The following is a 16134-nucleotide window of genomic DNA, read 5'->3' on the forward strand; positions in this document are numbered from 1 at the left end:
ATATTTCATTATTTACTGGCTTGAAAGGTTGTGGCTCCTTTTGGAGCCTAACCATTCTTGCACCTAGATCTGGTATTCATCATTCCTTTGAGAGTTTTCTGAGAGCCTTGGAGAACATCCAGATAAGTTTGTTCCTCTCTTTGTTTCTTCTTGGACTTTCGACCCCCGGCCAACTTGATAGGAGTGACTTTCGAGCTGTCTGAATCTAAGACTCCATCTTCTGAATCTCCCTCGGAGTCAGAGCCCAGACTGATGTGCTCCTCGTTTTCTTCTTTTTCCCCTTGTTCATCCTCTGATGGAGGAAGAGTTGACTTTTCCTCTGCTTCTTTCACTTTCTTCGACAGGTCTTCTGGTTCCTCTTGGGTTCCAATGGCATCTGTCTTTACCCCAGAGGAAGAACCCTCTTTTGGAACTTCTTTGGCTTTTGGTTTACGCCGGGGCTTCACCAATGGCCCTGAATTTTTCTTCTCGGTTGGTTTTGGGACTGCCTTGCCCTCTTTTATTTCTTTCCATCCTTCTTCGTCCACTTTGTCCCCGGTTGGAGGTTTTGGGCAATTTCGTTGGAAGTGTCCATGTTCGTGGCAGGTTCTGCATTTGAAAGGCAGTTGCTCGTAATCCAATTTTTGATAGTGATGCCATTCTCTGACTGTAATTTTTACCGCTTCAGGTAGTCCAGCTTCCAAATCAACTTCCACACAGATTCTTACGTAGGTATATTGTCCCTTGTTATCTGCTTTGTCAATGAAACAGCCTAGGCCATTTCCAATCTTCTGCAAGGTGTGATAGCTCTAGCAATGGATCAGAAGATTGGGAAGCCGAACCCAGACTGGGACCTCTTTAGGGGTATCGATTGAGGGATCGAAGTCGGGGGTCCACTTATTAAGATACAGACCCTAATTTCCCATAAAACACAGACTGTTTTTGAAAACCAAATCTCGATCTTCTTTGGAGGTGAACTGGAAAATGAAATACCCTCTTCCGACAACATAGCAGATCACATTGTTTTCTAGCTGGGGCCTCCAGTTGCATTGGATCCAGTGATTTGTTGTTTTTGTAGAGGGTTAGCGTCCCATAAATTGTCCTACCAACCCTCTATCAGCCAGGGCTAGGGCGATTTTTATCGGTTGGTCTTCTGGCAGGGCGATCTCAGGAATTTCCTCCAGTTTTTTGATGAATTTCGGGACTTCTGGAATCAAACGTTTCTTCCCTTTCTGCAAGAGCAATCTTCTGAATTCTTCTTCTGAAGAGATTGGTGGGATGGGAGAAGGCTCCCCACCCCCAGGTGCACTCATGGCGGGGACTATGCTCCTCTGTGATTGCAAAACATAGACGCGGATGCTGTGCCAGCAGCAACACTGGCTGGAGGAGGGAGGCAGAGCCCGATTGCGGGGATGCCAGGAAGGATTGAGAGCCCAGCAGCAGGGGCTGCCATGCCTTTAGTTTATTAATAATATCAAGATTTACTATATTATTGATAATATCAATAATATTATCATATTATTATAATATTATTATAAATTGTCATTATAATTGTTATAATTATTTTCACATTTATAATATAATCATAATGATGTTTTATAATATAGTTATTATTATTGTATTATTATTATATTTATATATTTATTGATGCCTATCACCATATATCAACCACATTTAATAAAGTGCTTGATATTATAATATTAGTCTATTATAGTATCTCTTTGGTGTATCAATCTATTTGGTTTGTAATATTTATCTCTTTTATAAACCATAATTATTATTATTATTATTATTTATTAACAACCATATTTATTTATAATTATTAATGGTTAATAATTATTAATTATTAATTATTATTAATAATTAGTTATTAATAATTATTAATTGTTAATATTTATTATTAATTATTAATAATTATTACTAATTTTTTATTATAAATAATTAATAATTATTAATAATTTCTAATTCTTATAATTATTAATATTTTAATCATTAATATTAATATTATTTATTTATTAATAAATTAATAATACTAAATAATAATAATAATAATATTATATAATTATATATAATAATAAATATATTAATATTAATACTAATATTTATAAATAAATAATATTTATTATATAATATTTATAAATAAATAATAATAAATGTGGTTGATATAAATCTATAGCTTCCAACATGGTCAAATTGGTCAAATTACCTATTTTTAAAATAATGAGGTTGTAGACATGGTCAAATTACCTATTTTTAAAATAATGAACCAGGTTTAAAATCACTATAAATCTCATCGAGAATAACTAATATGGAAGCCTGCATACTATTTAAAGCTTTGAAAAAACTTAAACTTCATTCACTTTATTCGTGACACGTCCCCATCCTTGACATAAATAACTTCCGAGTACTGAAATCTTATTATTCATCCCCATCCGTGTCATAAATAACTAACTAGTACTGAAATCTTATTATCTTCATGGCATTACATCCAGCAAACATAGAATCGAACCCTACTTAGTATTGAAAATCCTGTAAAAGGCGAAGCAGTTGCAAGACTCTGTTTATACCAACAGAAAACTCAGTCATAAGTTTGTATCTTAGATCAGTAGGTAGAGTTTGTTATAATGGGATATATCTCAAAGCGTAGAGTGCAACTGCCCAAAAACACTCGAGCTCCAACCTGAGAAGAACAACACCTATTCATCGCTGTAATGGCTTTTCTCAAACAGACACCACATTCAGGCCCAGCGACGCTTCTCAAGCACATTTCCAATCCATAGATTGTGACAGATGAATTCGCAACTGATGATCCGGTGGCGAATCTTTTCACGTTCAAGGGAGCCTTGCATGCCAGAGACTCTACGAGATTCCCCAAAGTTTGATTGAAACCTTCAATATCACTGTTGCTTTTCACATTCTCGAGAGTATAGATGACGTCGGTATTGAGAACTGAGGCAAAATTGTATTTCTCGTAGCGAATGAAGCAGAATTCCAACTGAATCCTAGCGCCGATGGCGTTGGGGCAGTCTTCATAAACCATCTCTGAAGCTTCAGAGGAACACTTTTGGCAGTCATCGTCAGACACGTCGCCCCTGCATTGCAGAAGCCCGTTGACTTCACCATATGAATATGTGGCGAATCCCCCACTGCGGGCAGCAGCATTCACCAGGTATTTCACTACTGCGTTCACGTCGCGCTCGAATTCACTGCCATTGCTGTATTTTTCTACATTGCAGAGACCGTAAATAAACGGATCGGATTTCCCATCCACAGGTGAAATTGAAATCAAATGAAGCTGCAGCACCCCAAGTAACAATAACGGCATCGAATACCACGGCCATCTTATCATGCCTTCCATCTTCCAGGTTTCTCAGTGAATACAGAGGAAGAAGGCGAGAAGTTATATTGTTTTGCTCTATGGATTACAAGAGAATTTATAGAAGAAGATGCAGGGATGCGCAGGGATTAAAGTCACCAGGAGTTACTGGTGGATATTGCTGGATAGAAGCTGATGGGCAGAGTCAACTTCTAGAAGAAACCGACGTGATATGGTAGACTTAGGGCGACCATTAATACATGAAACAAAATCAATGTCAAGCATTGATATCCAGCATGTCAAGTTGGACAAATGAGTGGAGTAGTAACGCTAGTGCACACCGTCCGAAATTTGTGTGTTATATTTTCAGAGAGCCGTGACCGGCGTGAATAAGATTCATGGAACTGAATCTCCACGTTATTGGTGAGATGCCGACGTAATGGAATTGGAGATGAAAGGGCCATGAAAATATAATAGAAGTAATAGCGACATATCTGGAGAATTCGTGCGCTTGGCCTGTGACTCTAGAGACATTCACCCAGTATTGGGATACGGTGTTCACGTGGAGCGGAGACTTATCATAACAGAGTTAACACCAATTGAGAGCGGAGTTGAGAATTCGTGCGCTTGGCCTGTGACTCTAGAGACATTCACCCAGTATTGGGATACGGTGTTCACGTGGAGTGGAGACTTATCATAACAGAGTTAACACCAATTGAGAGCGGAGTTGAGTCTGACAGCCAACTATACGAAAAGTCAACTATTAGACCAGCGCTGTGAGATTGAAGAAGTCAAGCATTTTGAATAAGACGATTTATGAGCGACAGGGACGTACATGAATCATGAAAAATGTGGTGGAATGAACAAAGATATTATCGCCCAACTTGCCTTCCATAAGGTCAAACTTGAAACCTAGAAGGTGAAGCCTCAATACTTTCTGCAATGAGCCGCTGTGAACCCATTTATTGGAATAGCAACATATGTCATATTCATTGATCGTGTTGACTGGCTAGTTAGCGTATAGGGGTGGTGTGATTATTTTGGAATAATGTACTGATAATTTTTTGTTTTTGTTGTATTTTTAAATAAAAAATATCCAGTGAGGATATATTTTTTCTAACACACATACGGGTAGTCATTTTTTGTTATTTTATTTCAATTATTTTAATAATTATATTTAAAGATTCTTATTTAAAATAAGATTAAAGTCAAAAAAATATTGATATAAAAATGATACAACTTAATTTTATTTATTTTAAATTTATTAATATTAATTAATTATTTAATTTATAACTACTTTAATTATAACAAAAAAAAATTACATAATTTATTATTATAATATCTCAACATATATTCAATACTAAAGCATAAACTCTTCTTATAACCGTAGTAAACAATCATATCCATTTAATTATAATTTTAATATTCTATTAAATTTACAAACTCATATAAGATGAAAAAAACTTTCATGTTGAAATAATACTCCCACAATAAGGTTATTATATATATATATATATGAAGAAAAATGGAGTTGTGGAGCCTGTCTAAAAAGGGTTAGGTTTTTTTTGCATCTGATTGCCACGACTGCACCCTACCCACCCTACCTACCCTAGCTGTTGTCGTCTGCTTGTCTCTGGCTGCATCAACCGCGGTAGCTTCTGTATCCCGTCGAGGTCTTCTGTAATAGCGTACCTAAACCGTTCTCCTCCCCGATTACTGCATACCCGCCGATTTCTGACACTCTCAACGCGGCGACGGTTACGATGGTCCTAGAGGCAGCTGGCAGAGAACATCTCGGAACAGGTATGGAGCTTGACCTAGTAGACTATTCGAAGGACCCGTTGGAGAATGTCAATATCTGGCAAACCCCTTGCTCCGCCGTGGATGAACTCCTACCCTTCTACTGCGATCTGTCGGCTACCATTGTAGGTCTACCTCCGATCTCGGGACCTTCCTGCTCCACAGTGAGGAGATTCCTCCGATCTAGTTGTTTCCTCCCTCACCGCCACAGTCACCCTCAGCTACAACTTTCGTATCTGCCTACCTCCACCCTAACCCTGAGGCTGCAAGCTCTCAAACCCCCCTCTCATCCCACCCTGTTGGATCTTCAAGCAACCCCCCGAGACACCTCAACCCGACCCAGGGAGACCCACAAGCTGTTGTACCTAAGGTTCCCCCATCGGGTAGCTACGCGGCGGTACCCCCGCTTTCGGAACCAATTCTAGTGGTCGACCATCTGTGCCCCGATAACCCTGCTACAAACCCTAACCAGCCGGAGGATAATTCGGACACCCCTGAAGAACCGACGCGGCCAGGCAAAAAGAGGAAGTGCTTCAAAGCCAGAGGCGAAGACGTTATTCTCAGACTCGAGGAGGATATATAGTGGGGTGACACCATGGACACGGCGGACCGGGTGTTGGTTGGAAGGATTCACGGTCGAAGCTACACAGCGGCTAGGCTTAAGCTGTGGACCTCTAAGGTATGGGGGCAACACCTGGCGGATCTCCCAATTGTACAAACCTTTGTTAGGGGCTGGTTTGCTATGCACTTTGCTAGAGCCGAGCACACAAATTGGGTCCTGTCGTCCTTCTGGCATTTCCAGCATGCTCCAGTACTTCTCCGGCGTTGGAACGCTCTGTTTGATCCGGAAAAAGAATAGATAGGAGTCGGGCCTATTTGGGTTCAGTTACCTGGACTACCCCTTCAATTCTGGTCGAAGGATATATTCTGGCACATCGGCAACACTCTGGGAACCTATCTCGATCATGATAAAGCATACCTGGCTTTCGGCATGATGTCATACACCAAGATTCTTGTTCATCTGGATACTCGAGGTGGCCTTCAGGAGCATATCACCTTACAGTGGAAAACCTTCTCCCGAAAGAAAATCCTAGATTACGAAGGTGTCCCTTTTCGCTGCAGATGTTGCCACAAAGTGGGACACTTGTTCAAAGACTGTCCTTTGAATAAGAAGGCGAGGGAGGGAGCTAAGGGGAAGGAAACGCCGCAGAAAAACTCACAAGCACAGGGTAGCCCTCTAGTGGCGGAAGAGGTAGAAAATTTGGCACATTCAGAAGCAGTACCCACACCTACAAAGGAGACCAGAAAGAAGCGGGGAAAGGCACCCATCGACGCACCCTCTCCTCCTCTAACCAGAGCAAGGGCAACTGCTGAGGCTGCATTCTCTACGGGTATGTCGAATACAAACTCCTCCTCTGTTTACTCTAATGTTTCTCCGCACTGCATTGATACAAGTTCTATTCAGTTCTATTCAGTTCAGTCCCTTGCTCACACCTTCAACCCTCCCATAACCGTGGATTTCCCTATCAAGCCCTCCTCCCCCACCATCTCCTGCACTCAGCCATCCTTTCCCGATGAACCTCTTCCCAATTCCCTTAACCATGCTCCCCCCCCATTCCAGTCCCCCATTCTACAGATACCCCACTTGATCTCGACTTCGATCACAGGCCCCTGACACCTGGGGTATCAGTCTGATTACCTCTCCCCCTCCTCTAAAGATGACTAGAGGCAGGCCCTCCTCCCTATCCAAAGCTAAGATACAAGTTGGGGAAGAGATTTCTGCGAGCAAGCAACACTCCATCGACTAGGTACTTAGAGCAGTGAATACCCATGAGCACCCTCCTCCATGAAATTTCTCTCCTTCAATTATAGAGGGTTGGCTAGCCCTGACAAAAAACTAGCCATGAGAAGATTGCTCTCAGCTGAACCCTTTGATATCCTATTTCTTCAAGAAACCCTAGGCCAGGGTTGTGTCATTACCCACCTCCTTGAATCATGGCTACCTAGTTGGACTTTTTACACCCTAGATGCAACAAGGCGTTCTAGGGGTCTCGCTTTGGGTATAAACAACCGGTCCATCAAAATCTGTAATACTTGGGGGAGCTCAGGCCACCTAGGAGCTTACATTTACTCCTCAGAGCTCGATTCTGAGTTTAGGGTTATCAACATATATGAACCCTGTCACAACAAGGAAGGATTTTGGAGCATACTTTTAGACTCACACATCCTTCAAAAGGACAAGCTCATTTTGGGGGAGGGGGCTAAATTTCTCCATTGGCTTTGTAGAATCATGGGGGCAATGCACAAAGAGATAACCTCTCAGATTTTTTCGTGACCATTCTGGAGGAACATAATCTCATAGATATCCCCTCCTCAAAAATCCTACCTACTTGGAGAAATAACAGATCAGGGGTGGACAATCTCTCCAGAAGACTAGATAGATTCCTCATCAAGGAGCAATTGATAAAATTGGGGCAGGGAATTAGACAGTGGGTTGGCTCAGGGGGAATATCGGACCATAGGCCGATCTATTTGGAAATCAGAGGGGGTATGAACAAACCAAAAGGTCCCTTCAAATTTAATGTTGCATGGCTGAGAGACACTGATTATATCCGTCTAGTGATTGATTTCTGGAGGGCTCATCCCCCTGCGGCAGAAAGGACTATCTCGGAAGGTTTTGCAAAAAACCTGAAAGAACTAAAAAACCTCTCCAAAAAATGGGCACATAAGAAGAGAACACAGGAAGATCATATACTCAAATTGACTGAAGAAGCCATAGAGGATTATGAGAATGAATATGGGGGGATCTTCTCTTCCCCATATCACAAAGAGCAGATAACCTCTCTTCTGGCCAAGAGAAACCAGATTCTTAAGGACAGGGAGGAGAGCTGGAGATTGAGAAGCAGAGCCATTTGGCTCAAAGAAGGAGATGATAACACAAAGTTCTATCACAAATTTGCGAATGGGCGCAAAGCTATAAATACTATTTGGTAGCTAGCAGATGAACAAGGAGAACCGGTGAACACCTTCCCCCGACTAGCAGCTATGGCCACTGCCCACTTCAGGAACATCTATAAGACTCCCCCAAATGCCACCCTAGCTGAAATCATGAGGACTGCTCAACTATTTCCAAGGTTTGTTGAACAAGAAGAAGGCTTGGAATTGACAAAGGAGGTCTCCCTGAGAGAACTGGAAGACACCCTTAAATGGTTTAAGCGAGACAAAAGTCCTGGCCCGGATGGCTGGAATGTGGAATTCTACCTGCCTTTCTTTGATACCCTGGGTGGGGACCTTCTACAAGTTATAGAAGAATGCAGATCCTCTGGAAGAATGTATGAGGCCTACAACTCAACTTTTATCGCCCTTATACCCAAATCGGACAATCCCACCTCCTTCAATGACTTCTGGCCCATCTCCTTTTGTAACTGCATCTACAAGATCATCTCCAAGATAATAGCCAATCGCCTCCGGCTGATCTTATCAAACCACATCTCAGCTGAACAATTTTCCTTCCTACAAAATAGACAAATTCATGAAGCGGTCGGAACTAGTCAAGAAATTCTACATTCTATGCAGACCCAGAATCTCAAAGGTATGGTCCTAAAAGTTGACCTCTCGAAAGCCTTTGACAGAGTAAATTGGCTATTCATTAGAATTATATTAACACACTTGGGTTTTCCATATGAATTCATAAGAGGGATTATGTGCTGTATTACTAATGTAACATTCATTGTTCTTATAAATGGTGCAACCTCTCCTTTCTTCCACTCCGAAAGAGGTCTCAGGCAAGGATGCCCACTATCCCCGCTTCTCTTCTTACTCATCATGGAAGGACTCAGCCGTATAATAAAGGAGGAACACCAACGGGTTAGGCTTAGGGGGATCCACATCACTGAAGGATGCATATTGACACACTTGCTTTTTGTAGATGATGTACTTCTCTTCCTAAATGGGAGTATTGGTGACGTGACTTCCCTTCTAAACTCATTCACTATCTTTCTAGCAGCCACAGGCATGTTGGTTAATGATGAAAAGTCCACTATAACGGCTATATGATGCTCACCATACGAGATTCAGTATGCCCTGTGAAGATTCCCTTATACCCTACAGCACCTGGATGAGGGACTAAAATACTTGGGCTATAGATTAAAGCCCCTTGGATATAAGAATGTTGATTGGATCTCTCTTATAACCAAAATGGAAAAAGGGCTAAACATCTGGTACCATAAATATTTATCAAGAGCAGGAAGGTTGATACTCATAAAAGCAGTTCTAGAAGCAACCCCAGTATACTGGATGTCTTTAGCATGGATACCAAGGGGAATATTGGCCAGAATAAAAAAATCTATGTTGCAGATTCCCGTGGAAAGGGAAACAACCAGGAAGGATATTTGCCTGGACCAAATGGGAATCTCTGGAACTCCCAATGAAATGGGGAGGATGGGGAATAAAAAGCCTTGGTACCTTCTCCACAGCCCTGGCGGAAAAACTAGGGTGGCAGCTTGTCACATCGCACAACCTATGGACTAAGGTGGCTATCTCTAAATACATAGCTCCTTCAAACCTCATGGATTGGCTTCGACAACCCCAGTGGAAACAAGCCGACAGATCAAACATATGGAAAGCAATCCTGCAAGAAATGCCCCTTATCAGGGATGGCCTTACATGGAGAATAAAGTCGAGAGAGGTTTTCAGAATAGGTATTGATCCCTGGATTGGATGTGGGAATGCTCACAGACTCCCACAGGAGCTTAGAACATACCTCACTACCAGAGGGATCTCCCATCTTAGTTATATAGCGAACAATGATCGCTCCACTTTCCTGCAACAAGCATGGAAATCCGGGAGGGCATTACAGATCCCTCAACCATGGCAACAACATTGGAAAGAATATATGGAGGCCCTCACGGAATCCCATATTAGGATACAAGAAGGGGAGGATGAGTTAATATGGGCACATGCGAAGCATGGGAAATATACACCAAAAGTGGGTTATATAACTCTTATGAACCCATTGAAACCTCCGCTGTGTGAACCTTGGTGGCGAAGTTTATGGAAATTAAAAGCACCCCCCAGGTCAAGGCTCCTCATGTGGACCATTCTGAGATACAAAATCCCAACAGGAGAAAATCTTATCAAAAGATCTTTTCATGGACCCTTTTGGTGTGGCCTTTGCAAATCCGACAATGAAACAGTGGATCATCTCTTCCTTACATGCCCATCCATAAAAGAGCTATGGACTACTATTCACTTACATATACCCTCACTCCCTCTTTGGCAGGGCGCAACTGTTTGGGAAGCCTGGGAGGGATGGTGGTCCATTGTATCCTCAGGAAAAACAAAGAACCTACCTTTACTTACCTGTTGGGCGATATGGATTTCTAGGAATATAATTATTTTTCAGAACTCCCTCCCCCACTGGCTGGCCATCACTGCTCAAATCTTAGCTGACTATCAACTGATCCCAGATGAGGAACCAAACTCCAACTCCAGGCATATCATACCTGAGAGTATAAACCAATCTCACCCCTGGGCATACTTTGACGGCTCAGCACAAGACATAGGATGTGGGGGGGCGCTATCCTACATCTTACAACAAATCATTATTACAAAATCCAAATGGGACTGGGCAGAGGGATGAACAATTTTGCTGAGCTTTCAGCAGCAAAATACACCATACATTTTGCACTGGAAAAACATTGCAGAAACTTACAACTTTTTGGAGATTCAAAAACAATATGCAATTGGATAAACAAAATTACAAATTGTAATGCTTATTCTCTGAGACACATCATGGAAGAAATCCATAGACTCATAAACTTATTTGACACATTTAATTGTCAACATATATACAGGGAGCGGAACACAGCAGTCGATCTACTATCCAAGGAAGCAATGCACAAGCCTATAGGAACATGGAGCATACTGGAGCAAACGGATGGAACCTTCCATCAGTATTATCATCAACCTTTTATAGACATATCAAAATAGCTAAGCTCTAAAGGAGCTTGATACATAGTTTTTGTTTTATTTTGTTTTTATATAATATTATATAAACACATCATCAAGCAGTCTTATACATGACAATTATTTTTTGATACTCTCTGCGTAGAGTAAGTACATATTTTATATTGAAAATCACATAATAGAGTAGTGTCTCCCTGCGTGGAGTACACCTCAATTTTTGAATTCTCAAACAGGTTAGGCTTCTAGCCCAACATACAGTATATGCCATAGGCATCTACAAAATGTAATTTTCCTCATTAATGAAAATTACGACTGTTTTTGAGAGAGAAAAAAGTACTCCCACATATATTGTGCTAACCACATCTACTATAGTAAAAAAAATACAAGTGAACTAACTATTTACAAATGCTTTCATGTTGAAATAATACTACCGAAACATTTAAAATTAAACAAAAATCTCTACAATAAGTTTTATATTAGTGTAAACACCTTTAAAATTAAATAAAAGTCTATACAATAAATTTTATGAGTGTAAATGCACACTTTGTTTGTATCTACGCAATTATCTACAAACTCATGCTATAAAGAGGATGAATAAGTGCACACTTTGTTTGTTGTATAAGTATAAATGCACACTTTGTAAGCGCACACTTTGTTTGTATTACGGAATTATTTACAAACTCATGTTAAAGAGGATGAATAAGTGCACACTTTGTATCTACGGAATTATTTACAAACTCATGTTAAAGAGGATGAATAATTTTTATGATATTTTATGTAAGTGCATGCTTTGTTCGTAAGCTGAGGATGAATAATTTTTATGATAGTTAATGTAAGTGCATGCTTTGTTTGTAAGTGCATAGTGTATGTAACATGAGGATGAATACAGTTTTATAATATCTATGGAAAAATTACTAACTCAGGTTAAAGAGGATGAATAGTTACTTTTATATTGTATGTAAGTTTCTACATTGTTTGTACTTGTAAAAAAATTTACACATTGTTTGTATCTATAAAAAAATATTTTACAAACTCATGAGGATGAATAATGCATCCATAAATGCACACCTTAATTCACTCACCTCCCAACCTTCATGAGATTGAGGATGTACATTTATGTATGAACACCAAAACCATTCAATAATTTAAAAGTGGATTATTTATTAAATACAATTTGGTAACAAAATAGTAACAAGTAACTCCATGATAAATAATGTCATCCATTCATAAAAGTGGAAATATTACGTGTAATTTTTTTTTATATATTTAATAAATTTAAATAAAAATAATTATGATGTAGGAGCATTTTTAGTATATAAAGTTATTTTATAGATTTTTTTTGTTTGAGTAATGTTAATGATGTTTTTCTAATATTTTGGTAGATATTGTGTTGTTATACAAGAATAGATAATTGTTATAGATATTGTTACAACAATAGTTATAATAGTTATAGAAGAAAAAGTTGTCAATAGAACAATTGCTATGAAGGAAGAGATAACCTTTCACAATTCTACTTATGGGGGTTATTGTAAAAACAAGTTGAAGGCACTAGAATAGTTTCTAGATAAGTGGATTGTGGCACTAGAACTTGGTGCTATAGTTTGATTGAAACATTCATGGATGTGAAACCTCAAGTTAGTGTCGCAAAGAAATAATAAGTCGTAAAGAGGTAACAACAAATGATATTTACTACAAAATTTATTCTCTCATCATGTCAACTATCACATGCATTTTCGAGGCTAAAAAATAGCTCAAAGCTCCAGCATTTATTACACCCATATTGTTGTTGATAAATAAACTAAACATGAAACGTTTCTAGTCAATGAATTTAGCAAATTGTTGAGGAAGGATTAATTCAAGGTTTTAGAAATTTTCTCTCTCAAACTCAATAATAATTGTATTCAAATAACAATAGGGAAATACATATGACAAATATACTTATGCTAAGGTTCTAGAATCCTTGTAATTCCTTCTAGCAACATAACCATTTTCCTCTAATGCTTTTGGGAGAGAGGGAAAATGTTGTTGCCTCAAATGCAAGTAAATGCAATATGGTTGATGTGGAAGATGACCATGTTAAGAAACATGGTAGGAAGTGTTGAATTCCTATTGAATTGGTTATGTCTTCATGATGAAATTTTTATTTGTAGTAAAATGAAGTTGAATAATTGGAATAATATATATTGAATTATTGGCCAAGATCTTGGTGTCCAATGTTGAATCCTGATATGCATTGATAGTATTGTTGATGTTCAATTGGTTGGAATGAAAATAATTGGTAACATGAAGGGAAATTTTTGGTGATTTTTAATTTTTAACAGGGTAATAATCTACTAAGAAGAGGCTACCAAATCTGAACTTCCAAGGAAAGAACTTTGTAAGACCTCAGAAGCATTGCAAGTTAGTATAATATCCTTTAGATGTAATGTCTCATGGAAATGATGTCCAATTAGTGAGCAAAAAAATGATAATAATGTGGATAGGGTTACTAGATAAAAGTTAGAGAATAATTTTGAGGAACCTATTGTTGTAGTTATTTGATATTATCTTTATGGACTAGGTAAAATGAATCATATTGATCCTTCTAATAATATTGATAAGTTCAACCAAGTAATAAATTACAACAATATATATTGCTCACATAACATGCAACTTTATCCACAAATTTTGGACCATTGACTCGAAAGTGCAGCTTATCAAGAATGGATTTTACAATAAATTCTTCTGAGGGGCCATTATTAAGGATATAGAAAATGGAAAAATCATGAGAAAATGATTATGTGTGATGAATAGACTATTTCATTCTATCTTAGACTAAAGTACTACATGAAGTTGAATTTATTGAGTTGACTATTCAACTCACCATAGATTACGTATTCACTACAGACCTTAATCAGAGCATCAACATCTTCCTCAATGTAATATGATACAATTAATTTTTTGTTTTTCAACTCCAAACATTCACACTTATCCTATTCTTGTTTCTTACAATATTGGCAAAAATTAGAATAAGAAGAAGAAGATGAGGAACTTGTAGTAGTAGGAGATGCAATGCAACACCCATGGACTACTAATGTGGGGAATTACTACCTCTAATAAATCATATTTCCAAATGTTATTTTTGAAATCCATCTCATACATTCTCTCATACCATGATGAATTATATCCTTAAGGAATACCTAGCTCCTTAGTCATCATTAATAATCATGACTAGTCAATATTAGCATGAAATGTAACCTTTACTCATCCATAACAACATAATTTAAAGTGGAGATTGTATTTTTAGTTAGTGGAGGTTGATTAATGTATGATAGTCTAGATCATATGAAGACTTGATGGTGATTGGGGGTTAACCATATAACTCAATTCCAAAAAATACAGTAGCATAGAATGATTGCAATCTAATGGTATAAATAATTTTTTGTCTTAAAGGTGGTCATTGGATAATGTAAAAATATATTATGATATATCTAATAGTGTATATTTCATCTGATCAATGGATCAAATTTTATTTAACCTTGTGAGTTCCCAACGCTTGACAGGGTCCCTCTATTACAAGTTAACTTTGTGATGAAACTGTCCCCACCTTTCCACCTATTGATTCAACATCTACTTGGCATCATATTCAATGTCATAATTCATGTAAATTTTGATTTTTTATTTTTTTCTCCATAATTTCATGACTTTGGTAATTTATACCAACAAATACTACTTCTATAACTGTTTTTTCATCAGAAAATTTGGAAATATGTTTTGCAATTAGCTAACTTTAGTTACTAAGTATGAACATAAAATTATCACATCCAATCATGTGTCTAACAATTTCCTATTTCTGAGAAAATGTCTCCTCCAAATTTCACCCCATTTCATAACCTTCTTCGAAGAACAGCTCAATAAATTCATAATCCAACCCAATACTAGCAGTATACATCTACAAATTCCAAAAAAATTCCACTCTCACTCAACCTCCTTAGAAAACTTCAACATTCCCCATATGTATCAAATTTCCTAAATTTCCTCTTTTCTTCTCCTTGAAAAAATCCCTCAAATAGTTAGAAAGCAAATTGTAACTTTTTTTTGTTATCAAAGTTTTAACCCACACATTTCAAGGGATATAACCTTCACTATAATACCACTTTGTAACACCCTTATCCTCCCTTATTCTCTTATTTCAAAAGAGTTTCCCAAAATCCATATATTACATTCTTTCATATCATGATGAATTCCACCCTTAAGGCACCCCTCAAACCTTAATCATGCTTTTATAATCATGCCTAGTGCATAATAGCACGAAATGAAACCTTTACCTATCCATAACAACATGATTTCCCATGGATAAACACATAAATTGTAAATCGCATTCAATCACAATAATATACACAACATAAGGTTATAAAACAGAATGAAGAGCACTTATCTTTAGAAAAGGAACCAATTATATATAGACAATAAACATTCCTCCCAACCATAGACCACACTACTCATAATATCTGAGTAGTTAGTGACCCCTAAAATAGGGCGATGACTTAACTAGGGGAAAATACTTATTCAAACAAAATAAAGTCCATATATGACACCAACAAGATAAAAAGCCAAGGTATGAATCCAACGACCTCTAACTGATAGTCTCCCTTCTCCCATTGTCTTGCAACCCAAGGTAGTGCAACACCTTCTCTGCACCTACAATATCTCCAGTTGTGCCACTACCCTTCCATGGCTTTAGAGTGGGCTGAATAGTGAGTTTTAGAGCCCTATTGCTCTAAGAGTTCCAAATACCTTCAAGAGTCTACAAATACACTTTAGGACTCACACTAGGTAAACTTTTCCCTACACTTATCCTTCCAAATACCCATCCTTATGGAAGGAAACCGATGGAGACATGAACACCTAGATCCACATAGAATAAATACGGTATCACAGTAACCTTAGTCTTTATCTCTTCCAAAAATAAAGTCCTATTATCAAAGAGGTAAAATCGAATGAACATAATGGAAGATAGAATTGGGAATTACATTATACTCCACAATAATATATGCATGTTCCCTTTTTGACAAGTTACACATCAAGATACC

The 16134-nt window shown here is 38.2% G+C and overlaps 2 protein-coding genes across 2 annotated transcripts; one reads left to right on the forward strand and one right to left on the reverse strand.

The window, feature by feature from the left end:
- Positions 1 to 2409: 2409 nt before the first annotated feature.
- On the reverse strand, positions 2410 to 3349 carry LOC149264427 (antimicrobial ginkbilobin-2-like protein). The gene has a single exon (XM_089389682.1). The coding sequence runs from the start codon at positions 3335 to 3337 to the stop codon at positions 2582 to 2584; it is 756 nt and encodes a 251-aa protein (XP_089245808.1). The 5' UTR covers positions 3338 to 3349; the 3' UTR covers positions 2410 to 2581.
- A 4296-nt stretch (positions 3350 to 7645) lies between these two features.
- On the forward strand, positions 7646 to 8089 carry LOC149264428 (uncharacterized). The gene has a single exon (XM_089398913.1). It carries the CDS (start codon positions 7646 to 7648, stop codon positions 8087 to 8089), a length of 444 nt encoding a protein of 147 aa, XP_089255039.1.
- Positions 8090 to 16134: the final 8045 nt, after the last annotated feature.

This window comes from Pinus tabuliformis, chromosome 6, assembly GCF_031772625.1.
Source record: "Pinus tabuliformis cultivar Carrire ecotype Pingquan chromosome 6, CPIR1, whole genome shotgun sequence".
Taxonomy (NCBI): Eukaryota; Viridiplantae; Streptophyta; class Pinopsida; order Pinales; family Pinaceae; genus Pinus; species Pinus tabuliformis.